Source organism: Silurus aristotelis, assembly GCF_946808225.1.
Source record: "Silurus aristotelis genome assembly, chromosome: 16".
NCBI classification, from domain to species: domain Eukaryota; kingdom Metazoa; phylum Chordata; class Actinopteri; order Siluriformes; family Siluridae; genus Silurus; species Silurus aristotelis.
Window position 1 is genome coordinate 18,412,203 of NC_139589.1, and position 21,397 is coordinate 18,433,599.

Here is a 21,397-nt window from a genome sequence, read left to right on the forward strand (position 1 = left end):
ATAACAAACAAAATAAATTGTTATATTAGTATTAGTATTATAACTTTACACTACATACAGTACAATCCAGTATTGTAAACTTCTGCACTATGTGCTTATTCTAAGGGTATAATATTATGTAATATACACACACCAGCCACTTTATTAAAGATAGTATATATAAATTCAGTTATCAGAATCATGTGGCAGCAGCACAAAGCATACAATCCGGTTGATTCTGGTCAAGTGCTTTACTTAGTGTTTACATCAAAAGTTGTGATCTCAGTGGGGGTGACCCCAAATAGTCGAAGCAGTTTCGAAAGGAGCTTTGATAGGAGGAGCCTAATTTGACTAGCAATTTAACAGTCGGATCTTTGCTGAGGTGTTATGAAACGAGGATTATCTAATTTTAGTTATATCGGGGTGCTCAATGCCGGATTCACTACCGGTATTCAGTGAGATAATATACACCCTATTATGATTATAATGCTGTAAATAAAAATGTGAAAAGAAAAGAAGCTTTTAATAAATATTGAAATATTATACATTTTCTTCTTAATCTTTGAGATGTTCTGGACATCGTAGCTTTAAAATTATATGAGGAATCTCAGGGACTTTGACTGTGGCATGGTTGTTGGACTTCAGTATTTCAGAAGGAGACAGGTCAGAGGAAATTGCCAAGACTCGTTCCCAATGGCTAGACATTAACTTTATCTGATATGACCAATTTTTTTAAAACAGGGTTGAGCCTCAGAATGCACAACAATATCAAAGCTTGAGTTTGACTGGCCACAACAGCAGAAGGCCATTTCAGCTTCCACTCCTGCCAGCCAGGAATCTGAAGCTACTGTGATCTAAGGCTCATTTATATTGGACAGGTGAAAATAGAAAAAAATGTTGTGTTTTCCAATTAATTGAGATTTCTGCAGCAGAAGGTAGGGTCAGAATTTGGCATTTACAGAATGAAATTCAGCCGGCCTTGTGTTAATATTTCAGGCTGGTGAAAACGATGTAATGGTGTGGGGAATGCTTTCTTGGCAAATACTAAGCGATTTAATATCAAATAAGCATTGATGGAATGCCACAACCTATATAAATAATGAAGTGCTGGAAGAACCATGTTGTCTTAAACTGGCTTCACAAACATGACAATGGATTTATTGTACTTCAAGGCTTCTACAGATACCTGATCCAATAGTGCACCATTGAGATGCAGCAAAAGCAGATGCAATCATATCAGCATGGACCAGAATTTTAAACTAATTCATGCGATACAGAAATGAGGATGGTTTACGACTTTACCCGACTTTATTAGAATGGTGTCAGTAACAAAGTGGCCAGTGAGTGTATATCTACTGTAACTACAGATCTTGCAGTGTTTCTTCATTGTTTGAACTGTTTACAATTAGTCTCACTCAACAAACATCTATCTGGCTTGAAATCTACAGGTACGTGTAGAAGGGAATGGTAAAAAATATTATAAACTTTTTCTTTCATTAAAAAAACCACCACAACTTTATTACATATTAATCACTTGCAAAGCCGAGCATTTTTACAGCTTTGCTACAGCACTAGAGGAGCCTTTAAAGGTCAAACTTGTCCCACCGTTTGTGAAGTCCAGAGTTCCATTATCAGGGGTTGAGCACAAAAAGGAAAAGTTTTAGTTCAGTAAAACTTCAGTCACACTATGCGCTTTGAGAAATGTGTCAAAAATACTGCCCTTCTATACTCATTCAACGAGTCATGAGGCAACGAAACACATTTACATGTGTGTGTCCCAGACCTCTGCTTTACAGTGCACGTGGGGTGTCATTAGTGTGCAACCACTTTAGGAGATCATAAGACACAGCGCTCCAGTCTTGTGAAATACACTTCAATGTGCAGCACCTCACAACACACCCGCTGACACTCATACAGGGCTGGTGATCATTAGCTGCTGTGCTGAAGCAGGTGTGGCGCTAAAAACTGTGTGGTGCAGTGGAACGGAGGAGCTGGAGCTAAAAATCCTTGCTTAAGTCCTTTCTAAAAGGAAAGTGGATGATGTATGGGTTTAAATTCAGATCCCTGTACCATGTGTACAAGCTTTAGAAGTGCTCTCTGTTACAAAGTAGGGAAGCTTGGTCAAAAACAAATGTGATGCTCTGAGGGTAGAATGAGCTGTCTGTGCAGAATTTGTGTGTGCAGAAAATCCACGATATGGATGCATGTATTGAGACACCTGACTTTTCTAGCCTTATGTGCTTCTTCCCCAAACTGTTGTAAATGGGGTAGCATTACATTTTCTCAGTTTGAATTCAATTAATATATCAAGAAAAAAAATTGAAACAGTGAAGCTTACATGATTTTTTTTTATGTAATAAAACTGAGAAATCACAATTGATGTTTTTTTTTTTAGTGTAAAAATAATCCTGTTTTTCTGATTAGTTGCGTTGTGGCCTCTCGTGTGTAATTACGTCTTTAGCATATTGATGTGTACGTAGAGTGAAGCCTTGATGCTAGCAATGTGGTTTATTTCACAGCATTTATGGATCGTGTTAAATATGGATATTAGAAAATGACTCGTCGGTTCTGCTTCTGCAAGGCCTTCTTCAGATTTAGAATGTATTAGCACTCTGCCTTCTCAGCCAGTACCGCCTACTCCATCTGACATCACGCAAACACCTGTTAGCTCAAACTCGGAGATCAGAGCTGATAGAGGCGAGGCAGAATTTAAAAAAATTTACGCCACCTTCAACTTTTTTAAAAAGGTAAATTATTTACTTTAGGTAGGTTAAATGTGATTTGTAGCTATTAGTTGTCAATCTGTTTTGTTTTTTGTTGCGACGTGGTAATATTGATTGTGATTTTTTTTTGTGCACTTTACAGGAAATTAGCTGACAGCCTGTACCAGTTGTATGAGTGTGCGCTTGCACTGTATTGGTTGTTTTTATGCCTTGTTTTTAAAAGTTACTGTTGCTGATTGTGTGCCCCCTCGTTGGAAGCTGCATGCTCCTCTGTTAGTTATGGTCTGGTGCTGGTTCTGGCTGTGCTACTCATGTCTGAGCCCAGAAAACGACATTGTTCATTAGGTTTTTTCACCCAATTAAAAGGCTTCTACTCCAGCAAAGAGCAGCACAGCTCTGATAGGTTCAGCAGAAATGTTAAAGATAAGTTTATACTGTATTCATTTTTTTCATTTATAAGTTACAAGTTGCCTCCACTCTTCAGGGAAGAGTGTTCTACTAGATTTTTTTTGAGTGTGTTTGTGGAGATTTGTGCTCATTCAGCCACAAGGGTGTTATATAAGTCAGGTACTGATGTAGGGTGAGGAAAGGAAGTCAGTGTTTCAATTCATTCCAAGGTGTTTAATTGGGTTGAGGTCACAGCGTTATAGCAAATCACCCAAGATCTGCCAATCCAACCCATGTAAACCAAGTCTTCATGGAGCTCTCTTTGTGTACAGGGGAAATGGCAAGCTGGAACAGGTTTGAGTTTCCTATTTCAAGTGAAAGGAAAATGTAATGTTACCATATTCCAAGAAATCCTGTACAATTGTGTGCCTCCAAACTTTTGGTAACAGTCTGGGAAAGAAGCACATATGGATAGATAAGTCAGGTGTGTGTGTATTCTTTTGTATATTAGTATGTGTGTATATACTGTATATATATATATATATATATATATATATATATATATATATATATATATATATATATATATATATATATATATATATATATACACACACACACACACACACACACACACACACACACCTTGGTACTTTTTGTCTGCAGTATGTCAGTATACAGTATGTTATGACAACTGTAAAAAGTGTTGGCGCACTCATCGCTTGCTCGGATCTGTACACTGACTACCACGATGAAATTCATGAGCACTTCAGTCTTGTGGTAAAACAGTAAAACAGATACATGCACAATCTCATATTATCTTTCAAACAGTTGCACAGTGACCTTCCAAAGCATTTTCTTTTGTGCATTCTGTGCATTTTAATTCCTAAAGTTTATTAAAAATGCCTATATACAATTTCTTCATTTCTGATACAATACAGTATTGTATTGGGAAAACTACCTGTTCGGTACTTGTCAGTTTCAGTTGTCACAAATTCCCGAACGAATGACCGAAAAGTACCGAAGTATTACTGTATACATCACTCACTATCAGTCACTATATTTTAGATCAGCCACTATGCCTATAACAGGTACAGTAGGTAATGAGGTAATAGAGATGGTAGTCATGGTTCCCATTGTCAGGGTAGCCTCCTCTGTATCACCTGAGGAGTTGCATCTCTTGAGAGATGATATATTATTTAGATTATGGAAAGAATCTTATTAAAGTCTACAGCAAAACAACCTCAAAGCAGACTGATCTGTAAACCTTTTGAAACTTCTTTTAGAGTCCTACTATCGGTTTATTTCCGTGCTAAAGTCATGATGTCAATTTGATCGTATCCAACAAGAACACCCTCCCCAGTGTGTGTTAGTTTGTGTTTGTGAAAAGTGTTTTCCAGAGCTGAGGGCGTGTCCTGGGAGAGAGTTGATAATCACTCTCCTTCTGTTCCACCCATCTGGGATCAATCCCCTTTCCTTTCCCTCTCCCTTGCTCTGTCCTAACTGTCTGTCATGTAACCCGGCCTCACTCTCTTTTTTCACCCTGCAATCTCTGTTCCTGAGCTGCTGCTGCTGATGAAATACATGAGACAGATGGCCTATTAAAAATGAAGCAATGAGAACAGAGGAAACAACATATAGAACAACAAATAAAAAGAGAATGTGAAGTAGCAAGGGAAAGAAGAAGAGGTGCTGTGAACATCAAGTCTGAAATAAAGAACAGCTTTACTTACTGGACCCAGAGGAAGTACCGGCCTGTGCACCTGAGAGAGACAAAAGAGGAACAAACGCAGAGAGATTTATTCAGAACAGCTATTTAGTTATTTAGAATAGCACAAGTGTGTGAAGTGTGTGAGAGTCAAAAGAATTGTGGGTATCAAGTTTACTCCCCTTCAGCCACTCCTCACAACCTTGGGGTAACTATGGACAACTGTCCTTTTCCTCACATGTTGCTAATGTGACTCACTTTTGTCAGCTGCTTCTCTACAACATTAGAAGGATCCGACCATTTCTATCCACGCAGGCTGCCCAGGTGCTTGTTCAGTCTCTTGTTATTTTGAGACTGTACTAATGCAACTCTCTGCTGGCAGGTCTGCCTCTGAACGCTTTTTTTCCATTGCAAATGACCCACACATCAGATTCAAAACACTGATGCTTGCCTACAAAGCCAAAAAAGGACCAGCACCTTTTTACCTCAGAGACCTCATCACTCCTCACACTGCACCACGCTGCCTGAGATCCTCCAGTACTGCTCGACTGGTCCCACCTTCTCTCAGGGTAGGAGGTAAGTATACTTCAAGGGTCTTCTCTGTTCTGGCACCGAGGTGGTGGAATGAACTTCCCCTAGATGTCCGATCAGCAGTGTCACTGGCTATCTTCAAATGACAGGTGAAGACCTACCTCTTCCTGAAACACTTAAATCTAGTTTGCTTTGTCTTTGTTTAAAAAAAATTGAAATCCTCTGATCTGTCTTGTCATTGGTTCACGTTTTCCCAGTCACAGCTGTCTCTACCTCTGTATTTAATTCACGTGTATATGAGGTGGTATCAAAATGTTTTGAGACTAATGGTGCTAACTGGTCCTATTCTGAGCATGTGCATTACCATGTCTGTAAATGCATTATGGACAGCAAGTTAGAACAAAGAGCAAACATCGGAGAACAATCCACACAATCTCACTTATGCACCCACTCGCCAGACTCCTGCGGACTTCGCCCTCTAATGAAGATTAAGTTTTGTCTCGAAACTTTTTGTTCCCACTTGAAGCATTGCATCTGGTTCGCTTCTGCATACCAATCCATTATTTATTGTTTATTGATTCTACATTTTTTTACAGTTTAGTTTTTTGGCTTTTTCGTTTTTCTCTTTTTCACTGTCTAGTTCATGTTCTTTGCTAATCACCCGATCTGCGCATGGTTCATTTCAATGCCTTCGAAATTCGGTTTTGGTTTTGACAGTTTTTGGCTGTTTATTCGAATAAACTGTTCCTTTTGACAGGATTGCAAGTGCCTGGCCTCGCTCCATGTAACACTGATTTTGAGGATACAGTTTGTGTTTGCTGGATACAATCCTGCATTTATCTGTACCTAATATCAAACTTAAGCAAAATGCTGAAAAATGAAATTTCTTTCAAAGATGTTACAAATAACAAAACTTAAGCAGAACCTGACATTTCGAAATCTGTGTGTGTGTGTGTGTGTGTGTGTGTGTGTGTGTTACTCACATGTGTGAGGTGTGCCGATAGGAGTTGGCAGGTACGATCCTGGTTTCCAGATTTTGGCTTTGAAGCCCTTTTTGCAGCGCTGGCAGTCCTGGCCCGTGGTGTTGTGCTCGCACACACACTGCAGATTCCCGTCCTCCAACACACAGCGGGATGCATGCAAGTTACACTTACACCTGTGGAGAAAGACAGAGAGTGAAAATCAGACACGGGCGCAACGTATGCACAATACATTTTTATACCTAGAGTTGTGTAGGTGTGTGTATGCTGAGCTGCCGTGACGGGCTGCTGTCTTTTACACACACGCAGCTCCACAGCGAAATCCTACCTGCCAACTCTTAATGGCTCATCTAAAACGTTCTTTTTTCTCTCTCTTGCACACACACACACACACATACACGCACACACATACAATTGCAAGGGCAGAAAAGGTTGCGCGTGTGAGCCGGCTGCAATTATTTAATTCAGAAACCTATAAATACATAAATATTTTCCAAGTTGCATCTCACACCGCAATCCCACCAAAGCACGGATGATGGAATTCAGAAATACACATGACGTGTGTGTGTGTGTGTGTGTGTGTGTGTGTGTGTGTGTGTGTGTGTGTGTGTGTGTGTGTGTGTGTGTGTGAGTATGAGAGAGAGAGAGAGAGAGAGAGAGAGAGAGAGAGAGAGAGAGAGAGAGAGAGAGAAAAGCTCAGGTGTTAAAAGCTAACAGTTGGTTATGCTGAACAAAAAATAAGGCCCCATGTAAGACCAAGTAGGTCTGATTTTAAATGAGCCTTTTCCACCTGAGCAGTCGAGTGTGTTTGTGTGTGTGTGTGTGTGTGTGTGTGTGTTGCTCAGTTACATTCCGGTTTGTTCTCCTAAAGTGACCACACATCTATCAGCATCAAATATTCACACTGTAGTCCCGCACCTCTTGGCACCCTTCATCCTTCTCTTTTGCTCTCTCCGTATAATTGTCACAAAACCCGAGACCGCGTTTTCCGTTAAAGCGTTTATTTCTGGACGTGATGATATTTCAGAACTATAACGCACTGATATGTGATCTTTGCTCTTTGCTCTCATTTGTCTCCTTCTCTGTGTTCTAATAATATCTCCTGTCTGTGAAGAAGGTGTGAAGCGCAGGAGTGCACACTGTTGGCCACTCTGTAGGGTCCTCTGTAGGGCACTTCTCCTGAGGGCAGTGGCAGGCTCCTGCTGTTATTAGAACACGAGCTCGACCGGGCACAGAGGGCAGCTGGGTCAGCAAAACCAACACTGACCATCTGGCACACACACACACACACACACGCTCAATTAATATCATCTCTTTAACCTTTCACTAACATACTGTATACACACAAACACTTTGGCATCGTCTTAACCCCTTACTAGCAAATATACACAGATACACACACCTCTCACTGACCTGCACTAGGAATTAGGAAAAAGAATCCATTCTCAGATGTAGCTTGATTCTCTTTCGCAGCAACACTAGACAAAAACACATTCCAAGCAGTCTTTCATTTAATAATAGCTCGGTACAAACCACACAAATATCCGCCATCACCTTCACACAGGAATAATCACAAACGGCTCCTTGTTCAATACACGTGCTAAGTAGGCATGACCTTGATGATTCCTGTTCAAAATGAATTTAATAAAGGAATTTATTTACTGACGTTTCCTTTTTATTCATTTGGGATATTGTTACATAATCCAAAATAATATTAAAGTAGAACAAAAAGGTAGAAATAAGCTGTGATGATTCAGAGCCTGTTTTGCGCCATGAATAGATCCAGGGGCTCCAAAGATTATTTACTCAGTTCAGACAGAGCCTAAGAGTGTTTGTTTTCAGCCTTGTGGATCAGACAGTTTTGCCTTGGTCAGATTTTGTTCAGCTCAGTACTGAACAAAAGGATGAATGTCTACTTTAGACATGGTGTTTTCAGCTATGGTCTGGATATGGTTCAGAATTTCAAGGCCAGTTAAGGCTTTGTTTATTCATCATATTTATTCTGGAAACAATAAGCAAGCTGCAGGTGGAGGGTGAGAGTAAGACAAACTTAGTTAGCAAACATACAGTATCACCCAAGTTGCGAAGTGGCAGTGTAATCCAATGCAATTCATCAATGCAGCGCTCTGTCAGATGCACAAAGTCAAATTTAACTTACTGTGGAGCTCAAACTTGTTCAACTGCATGCAAATACAAGTCACAGCCATGTCTTAGGCATACACAGTTGTTGCCAGGTCACTGTTTCAAGCATTTTCATTCTGACACACACACACAATTTACAATTAAATTAACATTTAAATCTGTGTGTCTAAAAGAAAAAGCCAATTATCTACCTTTAAAAAGGGAAAAGATCTTCAAATCCCAGAGGATCTGGAGCAGCTGGAAGCTAATCCTAATTTCAGTCTTTGCCTGGTGTTTCTCTCACTCTTCTCTTCATCCCTTTTATCCTCTCTCACACCTTGCATTTAGCACAGCACTGATGATCTGACTAATTCGCACACACATTCAGTGCATCCGGAAAGTATTCACAGCGCTTTACTTTTTTCACATTTTGTTATGATACAGCCTTATTTCAAAATGGATTGAATTAGTTATTTTCCTCAAAATTCTTCAAACAATATCTTTGTTTGCAAATTTATTATAAATAAAAAACAAAACAAAACAAAAAAAATCACATGTACATAAGCATTCACAGCCTTTGCTCTATACTTTGTTGAAGCACCTTTGGCACCAATTAGTCTCAAGTCTTTTTCAGTATGATGCTACAAACTTGGCACACATATTTTTGTGCAGTTTCTCCCATTCTTCATTGCAGACCTCTCAAGCTCAAGGATAGGGATCGTCGGTGCACAGCCATTTTCAGATCTGTCCAGAGATGTTTAATCGGGTTTAGGTCTGGGCTCTTGCTGGGCCACTCAAAAATGTGGAAAAAGTGAAGCTCTGCGAATACTTTTCAGCTGCACTGTACATACACATTCAACCACACTCATACACACTCACTGCACTTTACACAATCATTCACCCTCCCCCTTTCTCTCTCTCACACTTAGTCTCACTATCCACCCTCAGTTCCATTGATTTGATACACTGCTCGTGGATGGATGTAAAGGAGAACATGAATATTACATGTTTTGTACACTAGACTTCACTACAGTTAAATAAATAAATCAATCGGCACACTTTGAGTCAGCCGTTGCATACTGTAGCATTCCTGATCTAGGCTGAAATGAATGGAAGTTGATGTTGTCTTCTGCTATTGTACCCCATCTGCACCAAGCTTTAATGTGATGTGTAATTTGAGATGCCTTCTTGCTGACAGTGGTTATTATCATTCCGTTTACCATATGTCTCTTGTCAGCTCTGTTGCTTATCCATTGCCCTCTGATTTCTCTCATCAACAAGCAACGGGTGCTGTTATGGAGATATTTTTTTCTATTCCTATTTTTCTGCACAAATTTTAGACATAATTATGGATGAAATACACAAGCAAACCCATTTGGTACCAATAACCATCACACTTTTTTTTTTATTTTGATGTTTAATGAACATTATCTGAAGCTCTTGTATCTACATGATTTTATGTGTTGCATGGCTGCCACATGAATGGCTCTTGGCTAAGTGCATGAATGGGCAGGAATGAGAAACAGAAAAAAAAGTTTTTTTATTTTATTTATTAATTTTTTTTTTTATAATTTCTTAGCTGTCAGCTGGTTAGTGACCCAACACTTAACTCTATTGCACTAAAGGCCTGCCAGTGTTCTCATATCCCTGACTATAACAAATCAAATCTCCTGTAAATTGGGGCAACATTGCTGCAAGGCTTCAGAAGGTGAGTACAACTTTAACCTTATGGAAAAACTGTCAGGGGAATCTGCTGCCAAACATTTCTTCGACTGTTTTTCTAGAAAGAGAGAGGTATGGATATGAGGCATAAGGGAAAAAGGGAACATAAGGGAGGGTTACATAAGGGAAGAATAGAGGCATAAAAAGCACAATCGGTTGATGCTTTTATCCAAAATATATCAGATTTGGTATAATTTATCTTGAAAGCCCTAAGTTTCTTTTTGTACTTGTATAATTCTGATTATATTTTTAACTCAATGTAGAAAATCTAAAAAGGTATGCAGGAGTACAAGGAGATGCAGGTGAAGGTGTGGTGAAAGAGAGAGAGAGAGAGAGAGAGAGAGAGAGAGAGAGAGAGAGAGAGAGAGAGAGAGAAAGGTTGTATGGTGTGGAGATAGTGAAGCAGTAAGTGGATACGATTAGTAAGGAGGAAGTGAGAGCAGCGATTAAGAGGATAAAAAGTGGAAAGTCGGTTTGGCTCAGATGACATACCAGTAGAAGCATGAAGATGTTTAAGAGGGATGTGTTTTTGAAATTTGAAGTGGATTTTTTAACCCGGTTGTTCAACAAAATTTTGGAAGGTGTGAGGATGCCTGAGAAATAGAGAAGGAGTGTGCTGGTACCGATCATTAGGAACAAGGGAGATGTGCAGACCTGCAGTAACTACAGGGAAATAAAGTTGATCAGTCACACCATGAAGTTATGGGAATGACTAGTGGAAGCCAGGCTGAGAGAAGAGGTGACCAACAGTATGGTTTTATGCCGAGGAAGAGCAACACAAATGCATTATTTGCTTTGAGAATGTTTATGGAGAAGTATAGAGAAGGTCAGAAGGAATTGCATTGTGTGTTTGTGGATTTAGAGAAAGCGTACGACAGGGTGCTGATAGAGAAGTTTTGGTATTGTATGAGGAAGTCAGGTGTGTCAGAGATGTATGGGAGGGTGGTGCAGGACATGTATGAGGACAGTGGATCGGCTCTGGGCCCTTTCCTGTTTGCAGTGGTGATGGACAGGTTGACGGACGAGGTCAGAAAGGAGTCTCCATGGACTATGATGTTTGCAGATGATATTGTGATTTGTGGTGAGAGTAGGGAGCAGGTTGAGAAGAGCCTGGAGAGGTGGAGGTATGCACTGGAGAGAAGGGGAATGAAAGTCAGTAGGAGTAAGACAAAGTACATGTGTGTGAATAAGAGGGAGGGTAGTGGAGTGGTGGGGTTGCAGGGAGAGGAGGTGGAGAAGGTGGAGGAGTCCTTGGGTCAACAGTGCAAAGTAATGGAGAGTGTGTTGGAGAAGTGAAGAAAAGAGTGCAGGCAGGGCACTAAATGGTTTAGCTCCCAATTATCTTTCCAGTCTTCTAACACGCTACAATCCGTCACGCTCCCTGAGATCTCAAAACTCCGGATTCTTGTAGTTCCTAGAATAGCAAAGTCCACTAAAGGTGGTAGAGCATTTTAAATAGCTTTAAAATAGTTTAAATAAACTTTTAAATAGTTTTCCTGACAGTGTTCGTGGCCCAGACACACTCTCCCAGTTTAAGTGCAGATTAAAAACGTATCTTTTTAGCAAAGCCTACACATAACAAACATCACAAAATGTCCAGAACATCAGAACACATGCACATTATCAACTTGTGCTGTAAATATCATGAACAGCAGCTATGCTAATTCCTTTCCACTGCTTCTCTTTCTCTACCCATCCTAAGGTTGCTCCAGCCCCAGTCACGTCCCATCTTATGAAGATCGTGAACCTTTAAAGAAGAAGATGCCGACCCCGCAAACATTCTGAACCATCTAGAGACGTACCAGTGCAAACTGGATCCCACTTCATGTGGAGTTTTGACATTGGACCTCTTTGAGTGTTTAAAGGCTATTGCATGGAGAAGCTGGTGTTAGATCTGTGATGATCGCAAATGTTGAGCTATTCAATGACTTAAAGACTGTAGAAAGATCATTACTCATAATCTTACACTCCAGTGCTCATGTTAATTCTCACTCTTCAGTGTGCTGTATTGTCTAAAGACTATAATCACAGTCTTGATGTCACCCAAATGAGGATAGGTTCCCCTTTTGAGTCTGGTTCCTCTCAAGGTTTCTTCCTCATAACATCTAAAGGAGTTTTTTCCTTGCCACAGTCACCATGGCTGCTCATCAGGGATAAATAAACACCATTTACCTTAACTGTTAATTTCTGTAAAGCTGCTTTGAGACAATGTCTGTTGTGAAAAGCGCTATAGAAATAAACTTGACTTGAATTGAGGGTGGAGTGGGTGGAGAAGAGTGACAGTCGGAGTGATTTGTGATAGAATGGAATCTGCAAGAGTGAAAGGGAAAGTTTTTAGGACTGTGGTGAGACCTGTGATGTTGTATGGTTTAGAGACAGTGACATTAAGTAAAAGACAGGAGGTGGAGCTGGAGGTAGGAGAGCTGAAGATGTTGGGGTTCGGAAGACGGTGAAGTAGCCACCAGGAAGGAGAAAAAAAGGAAGGCTAAGAAGGAGGTTTATGGATGTGGTGAGGATAGACATGCAGGTAGTTGGTTTGAAAGAGGCAGATGTAGAGGACATGGGGGTATGGAGACGGAAGATCCGCTGTGGCGACCCCTAATAGGAGAAGCCGAAAGAAGAAGAAGAAGAAGAAGAAGAAGAAGAAGAAGCAAATCTAGAAAATCTAAATTTTCAACTCAAGCCAAGCAAAGATTATATGCACCCAAAACAAACAGCTGTACACATTCATGACCTGATTTATTCATTCATCTGCAGTGGCTGCTTTATCCTGCTCAGGGTTGCAGTGGATCTGCTGGGGTTAATAATACACATTCACATTTTGATAGCACAGCCAATTCACAATAAAGCATAGCCAATTCACCTACTAGGAAACCTGCAGCATTGTTAGAGTTTTATTTAATTAATAGATCAGTCTTACATAATTGACCTTGTCAAAGAAAAAATGTTTTTTTTACATTTTTAAATAGACCTTCAAAATATTCAGGAGATTTCTCACATGTCATTTCTTCTCTTATCAATCCAAACAGTTTCCTGCCTCTCTTTAGCAATCAGGTTCAACATTGTAGAAATAAATATCATGTTAATTCAACCTTTTCATGTTGCACAATATAATTTGTGCTGTATCTATCAATGCACATCTGAAGCTGTGGTGTTAAACTCAAAGATGAGCGCCCCTGGTCATAACTCAGTTAACTGTTTCAGTATGCTAAAGTAAAATATAAACTTAGATGACTTATCCCAGCTTACACTCTAATCAGTATTGTAGCTAGCATAATTTGCTAGGCAGCATGTCATAATTGTAATGATGTGAGCATATTGCAATGACATGACAAGTACAAAATACAGTTTTTATACAAAAATTATTTTTTATGTACTTTTTTCACAAAATAAATACAATTTCTTATTTTTGTGGCTCAGTGGACTTCTGATTAACAGGTTGTGAGTTTTAATTCCAGGATGACCAAGCTGCCACTACTGGGCCCTTCAGCAAAGTTCTTACTGTTAACTGCTCATTTATATAAATGAAATACTTGTCACTCTGGATAAGGGCATCTGCTAAATGTCATATTTGTAATAGTTAAAAAACAATGTAATTTTGTTAAATTTGAGCACATTTCATTTCCATATTGCTTGCTGAATATTTCAGTCCAGTTTTGAATCCCCACCTTGCCATGCAGGCCACTTAAGTTCTCTTGGCAAATTATGTCTTCATGGACCAGGAGTTGTACAAGTGTGAGGACTTCAGTTCCAGGAAAGTGTTATCGTTATGCTACATATTCTTAGTGAACACTGGAAAGTTTTGTGGTGCTGCAGTCCACCACAGAGCCACAAGAACACTTTCAGCACCACGGAGAGCACCGTTAATGTTGCTGCAGCCCTTTAGCGTGGTGTTGGAAAAATAGCAAATCCCCTAAAATCAGGATCATTAACAGAGGTAGCTCAACATCTCTCAAACAGGCAAAAAGAAGGTTTGCTTCATTAGTTCTTAAGCAACAGCCGATATAAGAAGAGCTGGAGAAATAACATCCTGGCCATAGTTCATACCTTAACAAGTTCTCAATACAAAGTCCCCAAAACTTAAAAAAAAAATAATAAAAAATCTATCTATCTATCTATCTATCTATCTATCTATCTATCTATCTATCTATCTATCTATCTATCTATCTATCTATCTATCTATCTATCTATCTATCTTTACTTAGTTACCTACTTTTAAAAGATTTCAGTGTGTGTCTGTCTGTGTGTATATGTGGATTTGCCTCCTAGACTCCCTGCAGCTGACCCTAAAGTCTATAACTATAATCCTTCATGGATCTTTGCCTTGATGAGCTTTGCTTGAATGTGCCCATATGTTAATCTATCAGTCCCTTCACATTTTAATTGTCATTTAATCATCCATCTATCCATTCGAGTGGTCCATCCATTAATCCACCCATCATTTATGTTCTTCATGCCAGTATTTATTTGTGTTCATACTTCCATCCATCCATGCATCCATCGATATTTAACTTAAATAATCCAATTATCAATTAAAGTAAAAAAAATCCTTCCTTGCATCCATCCATCCATCCATCCTTCAACCATCCATTCATACATTCATATTTCTTAAAAGTATTTATCCATCCATCCATCCATCCATCCATCCATCCATCCATAGATACATACTTAACTTTAAGTATCCATTTATCACCCTATTCATCTATTCAAGTGCATCCATCCATCCATCCATCCATCCATCCATCCATCCATCCATCCATCCATCCATCCATCCATCCAACTATAGAAGTTTGGATATTGCTCTCTGTTTCGTGCTGAGTGTACAACATGCCTGTTCTGGCTGCCGCATCTCAGTAAGTGTTTTTTTTGCGTGGCGGTATGTTGCCATTTGTATGTTTAATGTTATTTTGTGCTTTAGTATCTTCTGTTTTGTTTCCTTTGTCGACCGGTTGCTGGTTATGATGGAGCTCTTGAGCATCGGGTTTCCTTAAGCCTCGATCTGCCAGGCATAATGTCTGCCAAACTGCTCGCTATGGACTTCAGTGTGTTTATTACACATACGGTTTAATGTAATTTTGGTTGCTTTTTCTTTGTCGAATTGGAGTCTATTATGGTTCCAATTTAGTGCCTCCTAGTGGACATGGTTTTATAAAACTGCATTTAAACTCATTTAAGACTGTAGAGAGTATTTGAGTATTTAGACAAAATCGGTGGTCATATATTCTGTATATTTCAATGACAATTAATAGATTAATCCCTGTAATTAGATCAGTCCCTGAATGTGTGGTAATGTAGAAGTGTAAGTGTGTGTGTGCGTGTGTGTGTGTGTGTGCGCGCACATGTGCATATGCACATATTTTGTTATGACTTGACATGGTGCTGCAGCACAGTGAATAATTTACACAGACTGCAGCAAAAGGCTTGTTCTTCTGAGCAGTATGTTTTGTGTGTGTGTGTGTGTGTGTGTGTGTGTGTGTGTGTTTGTTTGAGGTGCGTGAACTGTAAAGCAAGTAGTTTAGAAATGTCAAGTAGGAACAAGGCCTTTGAATAGGATACATACAAATTAGAGAAAAAAACACAAGCGACCACCTCTCTCTCTCTCTCTCTCTCTCTCTCTCTCTCTCTCTCTCGCTCTGTTTTTCTCTCACACACTCACACACCACTCACTCTATTTCTCTGATTTCACTTCTTATCTATCTATCTATCTATCTATCTATCTATCTATCTATCTATCTATCTATCTATCTATCTATCTATCTATCTATCTATCTATCTATCTATCTATCTATCCATCCATCCATCCATCCATCCATCCATCCATCCATCCATCCATCCATCCATCCAACAATCCAGTTTTCTTTGACCTATTTTATTAAAAAAAAGTTTCCGTTACACAATCACAACTGCGTGTATGTTATTTTTTTTTGCACCATTCCATGTAAAATTTAGATACAGTTGTGTAAAAATCCCCAGAAAGCAGCAGAATCTAAAATACTCAAACCAGCCACCATCAACTATAGCACAGACTGAAATTGCATTTCTCCCCATTCTGATGACTGAAATGATTTGAACACTAACTGACACTCTTGAGCAGTATCTGCATGATTTTATAAATTGAGCTGCTGCCACATAATTGGCTGATTTTATAATTGCATGTGGATGTGTTCACAATAAAGTGGTCAGTAAGAATATATACAGTACAAAATATGCTGTAGTTTTTTTGCATCCTCAAGATTACAAAAATAAAACAGCCTGTTTTATGTTTTTTCTTTCCTTTTTTTTAGTTTCACTATATGGACAAAAGTTTGTGGACACCTGACCATAAGATTCATATGTGCTTTTTAAACACATTTAGTCCTAATTTGCTTATATAATAGCTTCAGCCACAAGGGTGTTAGTAAAGTCAGGTACTGATGTAGCTTGAGGAGGCCTGGGGTGCAGACAGCGTTCCAATTCGTCCCAAATGAAGGTAAGAGCTCTACAGCTGGCCATTCAAGATCTTTCTCTCCAACCAATTTGAACATCTTCATAAGGACTGTATTTGTTGCACAGAGGCATTTGTTGTCATGCTGGAACAGGTTTGGGCCGTACTAGTAAAGTAGAGGTACCAGCTACTTGATAACAAAGACGGCTAGAAAAGGAAAGAAAGCAAATGAGATTAAATGTTGCTGATGTTGACTTTGTGAACAGAAATAATCACAGATGATCAAATCAGCCACTGCCAGAGCAGCATAAATCAACTCATCCATGCTGACACATCTTTCTCTTCTTTTCTTTCTTTCCCTCTTTCATTTGTGCCTGCATCACTCACTCTAAGAACAGGGATCATAAAGGCATTCCATCAAATACACTTCAAATATTTTATGCAGATTGCCATCAACTGGTGTTAAAACTGAATAAGTTGAGCAATACAATGAAGTTGTTATAAATTAGCAGAAACAGCATTTTATTTAATTTTTATTTAGCAATACTCAAATGCTTTTTAGTGTTTTTTATGTCTTGGTCCAAACAATGGCATTTAAAATTGCTATAAGGCTAATGTTGCATCTCAACTTGAAGCATGTCAAGTGCTTGGTTAATTGTTAATATTACATATACTTATTTAAAGATGCTCAAATACTGTATTTAAATTCTGAGGACACACATAAGGATAAACTCTGCTAGAAAAAAAGATAATAGAAACAATTCATAGAAACACTATTATTGGTTAGAATTGGAATTGAATTGGGTTAAAATGAAAATGAAAAATGGCTTCTTTCAGTCTCTACTGTAAAAATGTTTGCTGGCATGTTATATCTAGTGAATACCGGTTAACATTAACACCTGAGAACAATGGGATAACGGACGTGCTGGCATGGCACTGAAGGCTAAGAGGTTAAAGGAACTTAAATACCACACGTTGCTTATGTACAGAGATGGTAAATTATAAAGTACAAATACTTTGTTACTGTTCTTAATTAAATTTTTCTGGTATCAGTACTTTACTTAAATTTTTTTTTTTACTTACACTCATTACAATTTTGACACAAATATCTGTACTTTCTACTACTTATTTTTAAACCAGTATTGTTACTTTAATTTTAATCTATATGGTGACATAATCACTATTTTTCTTCTCATTGCGTGCCCATCAACCTATTTCTTGTCATTGTAAGGCTTTTTCAACCTTCCACAAAAAGCAAGGCAGAAGGCAACAAGAAGTATGTGGTTAATATGGATAAAATGGAGAGAATCAGCGATATAAACATGACTAAGAACAGACAATCCTGATCACCTGATCATCATTATCTTTTTGCTCTGCTTGTGTTCCATATGGTGGTTGATCAGCCTGGATACATAATAATATATTAATAGGATTTGAGGTCCAGTAATCAGCTTAAAACTAAAACAGGTAGTAGTAATGGCAAATATTTTAATTAAGTTCATGTCAGAGCCCAAACTTCTTTACTTTAACTTGAGTAAAAAAGTGTGGTCAGTACTTCAACTCTTAACAGAGTCTTTCCAAACATGAGTATCTGTACTTCTACAAAAGGATGTGAAGGATGTGTGTACTTTTGCCATTTCTGGCTATTTAATGGACTATTAACAGGGTTGGGCAAAGATACATCAAAAAGCATTTAAAATAAAATACCAAATACTTTAACTTTAAGTGTATCAAAGTTAACTACGAAATTCAGCAGCCACTTCACGTATCAATATAAACTACTGTATTTTTGTATTTTAAAAATAGTACATTCTTTTATAAGGGTGCATGAAATATTTTTCGAAAACCTTTCATCAATTGGCCTATTTGATCTGTTCCTTTATTATTACACTGACTGATTAAGTAAACAATGTTAAATAGCAACAGCTTTTATCTAAGTCCATATCATAAATCTGACATAAGCAACCAGTTAACAGATCAAATATTCACATACATTTGCCTGTGGTCTCCCAAAAAATTCATAAGAAGACAACTGATGGCACCTGTATTCATATCAACTAGTTTCCAACTAATTAATTATTTGTTGGTTTTCATAACTATAATAATATATTATGTAACAGGCAGTCATTCATGCAATGGTATGCACAATCACAATTCTACTAAACTAATACTTCAATTAGGGTACAATGTTCGGCAATCAAATATTTATTTATCAATCATTGGACACCTATTTTAAAGTTGGCAGCCTGCAGGTTTCTTACCTTCACCACCTTTTTCCATATGGATACATTTTCTGTTCTGAGCTCAACAAGTCTGGGCAAACTGCTGATTAAGCAACAATCAGAGACCGCATTTTTATGATGTCATCATGTAAACCTCTTACAAAGTATTTTACAGTATTTTAAAACTACAAAAATACAAAATTAAGGTAATTTTATACAAAATATGAAGTCATTTTCATCAACCCTGTCAAATACAAATGACAAAATCCTATTTTATATTTGAAATACACGTAATATACATAAATCATAATATATAATATAATATAAATCATAAAAAGTGCTCATTCCTGACCATTAAGATATGGAAAATCCAGAGTCCTGTAAATCCAGTGTTCTTCACTGGATTATTTAGTTAGATGTTAAGGGTTCAATAATTTCCACAAACACATTTTGTATTCAGGAAATAATTTTCCGTTAACAGTTGTGTAATGTTTCGATTGTTTTTTCAGCTGGGAAGTAATTTAAAAAGCTATATACAGTTAACACGTTTTTTTTTATTTTTTATGAAACCACTGTTGCCAATTATTTCAGTTCTTGTAGTCACACTGTAATCTGAGAAAATGAACATATTACAAGCAGGTACACTAAAGTACTGAGACACATGGCTTTTCCAGTTATATGTGCTTCTCTCTCATCTTCTTTACCAAAACTTTACCACAAAGGTAGAGGCAAACAATTTAATAGCATTAAATGTTTCCTCACTTAAACTAGGACATCCAAACCTGTTTAAGCATGACAATGCCCCTGTGCACAAAGTGAGCTCTATTGAGATATGACCTACACAGGTTGGAGTGGAACATTTTGAATGACCTGCAATAGAGATCTGACCTCAACACCTTTGGGATAATTTGAAATGCTGACTGCACACCAGGCCTCCTCACCCTACACCCTGCAACACCACTGTGGCTAAATGCACACAAATCTTCACAAGCACACCCCATACTCCAAAGTGGAACATCTTCACAGTGAAGGTTATTAAACATCAAATGGGGAATAAGTGTGGAATGGTATATTCAAAATCACTCAGAATCTTATGATCAGGTGTCCACAAACTTTTATCTATTTAGTATATATGTGCATCACATAATGCCCTTCTCAGTCTCTCTCATTCTTTCCCTCTGTCTGTCTTTCTCTCTCTCTCTCTCTCTCTCTCTCCTGGTTAATCCACTTAGTGCAGCTATATTTGCTGAGCTTGACTGATAGTCCAGGTCTCCTCTACAGCCAGGCCCCAAGAGACACAGTATAGCAAAGATGAAAGAGGAAAGGAGGGTGAGATGGAGGATGAGAGACGTGTATTTAATTCAAGTAACACCTAAGCCTTTCGATTTCAACTATGTACAGAGAAGAGGAGGAATTTTTTCAATGGGGCATTCAATGGGAAATCTCTCTAGTATATATATATATATATATATATATATATATATATATATATATATATATATATATATATATATATATATATACATATACACACACACACACACACACACACACACACACAGAATCCCTCTTGATCAATAAAGAGCTGACAGTTTGCTCCCTCTGCACTGTCATATCTCCTGGCCTGGAAAAACTCATTGATTCTCAACTCATAGATTGGATTTTAGTGTGTGTGTATATGTGTGAGTTACACGCACAATTGTATGTGTATGTGTTTGTGCTTTGAAACTCATACACGTATACTCACAATCCATACTTCTGCAACATCTCACCTCAAGGCAGCTTTTTCACACCCTCTCACTGTGCGTGTTTCTCACCTGCCACTACTACACTTTACTGAAGCATTTAAAGCTGACAACAATCCATTGTAGCTGTTTGAAAAATCCTTGCATGAAATCTAAATATTCTCTTGAGGAAATATTGGCTACATTTCTTCAATATATGACACAGATTGGTAAAACACATGGTGTTAATTGTAGTTTCTTGAAGTCTTGGTTATAGACAAATGTTAAAAACACTTTTTTCATATCTTCACACATACACACACACACACACACACACACACACACACACACACACACACACACACACACACACACACACACAAACCTTAATACAGTCGAACCCACTTATCTCGACCTCGGTTAACTCGCCAACCCTATTAAGTCGACGTTTTTGAAGTGGAACCGCCAAACTCTCGCTTTGTCTTAGCATTTTTTAATCGGTTATGTCGATTTTTTATGTCGCCGAACCCTAATATCTTGATCACAAGGGGGGGGGGGGGGGGGGGGGTTTGGCACGCCCCCTGCCACGACCCATTTGGCGGCGGCATTCCCCGAAGCACCCTGCTTCTTCTCCCGTGCGCTCCTCGCAGTCATGCTGATCACACACACCTGACTCTCATCACTCACTCATCCCATCTCCTATTTAAGCCCCTCACCTCCACACACTCGCGGTCCGTTATTGTTTATGCATGATCGTATGTGTTGGTTCATGGCGGTCTGTGTAATCGCGTATACGTATCCCTTGGCTACAAGTATTGTTGGATTATCTCCTGAGTATTCTCAATAAACTTTGTTTGCGTTTACTTCGGCTTCCGC

The 21,397-nt window shown here is 38.5% G+C and overlaps 1 protein-coding gene across 1 annotated transcript in view; it reads right to left on the reverse strand.

Moving 5' to 3' along the window:
• ntng2b (netrin g2b) overlaps positions 1 to 21,397 on the reverse strand; it is a 73,518-nt gene that overhangs the window by 20,684 nt on the left and 31,437 nt on the right. The window contains exons 4-5 of the mRNA XM_083564123.1: positions 6,312 to 6,484; positions 4,823 to 4,852 (exon numbers count right to left, since the gene is read on the reverse strand). Of these exons, the coding sequence (XP_083420249.1) occupies positions 4,823 to 4,852; positions 6,312 to 6,484 (203 nt within the window). The remainder of the gene's footprint in view (positions 1 to 4,822; positions 4,853 to 6,311; positions 6,485 to 21,397) is intronic.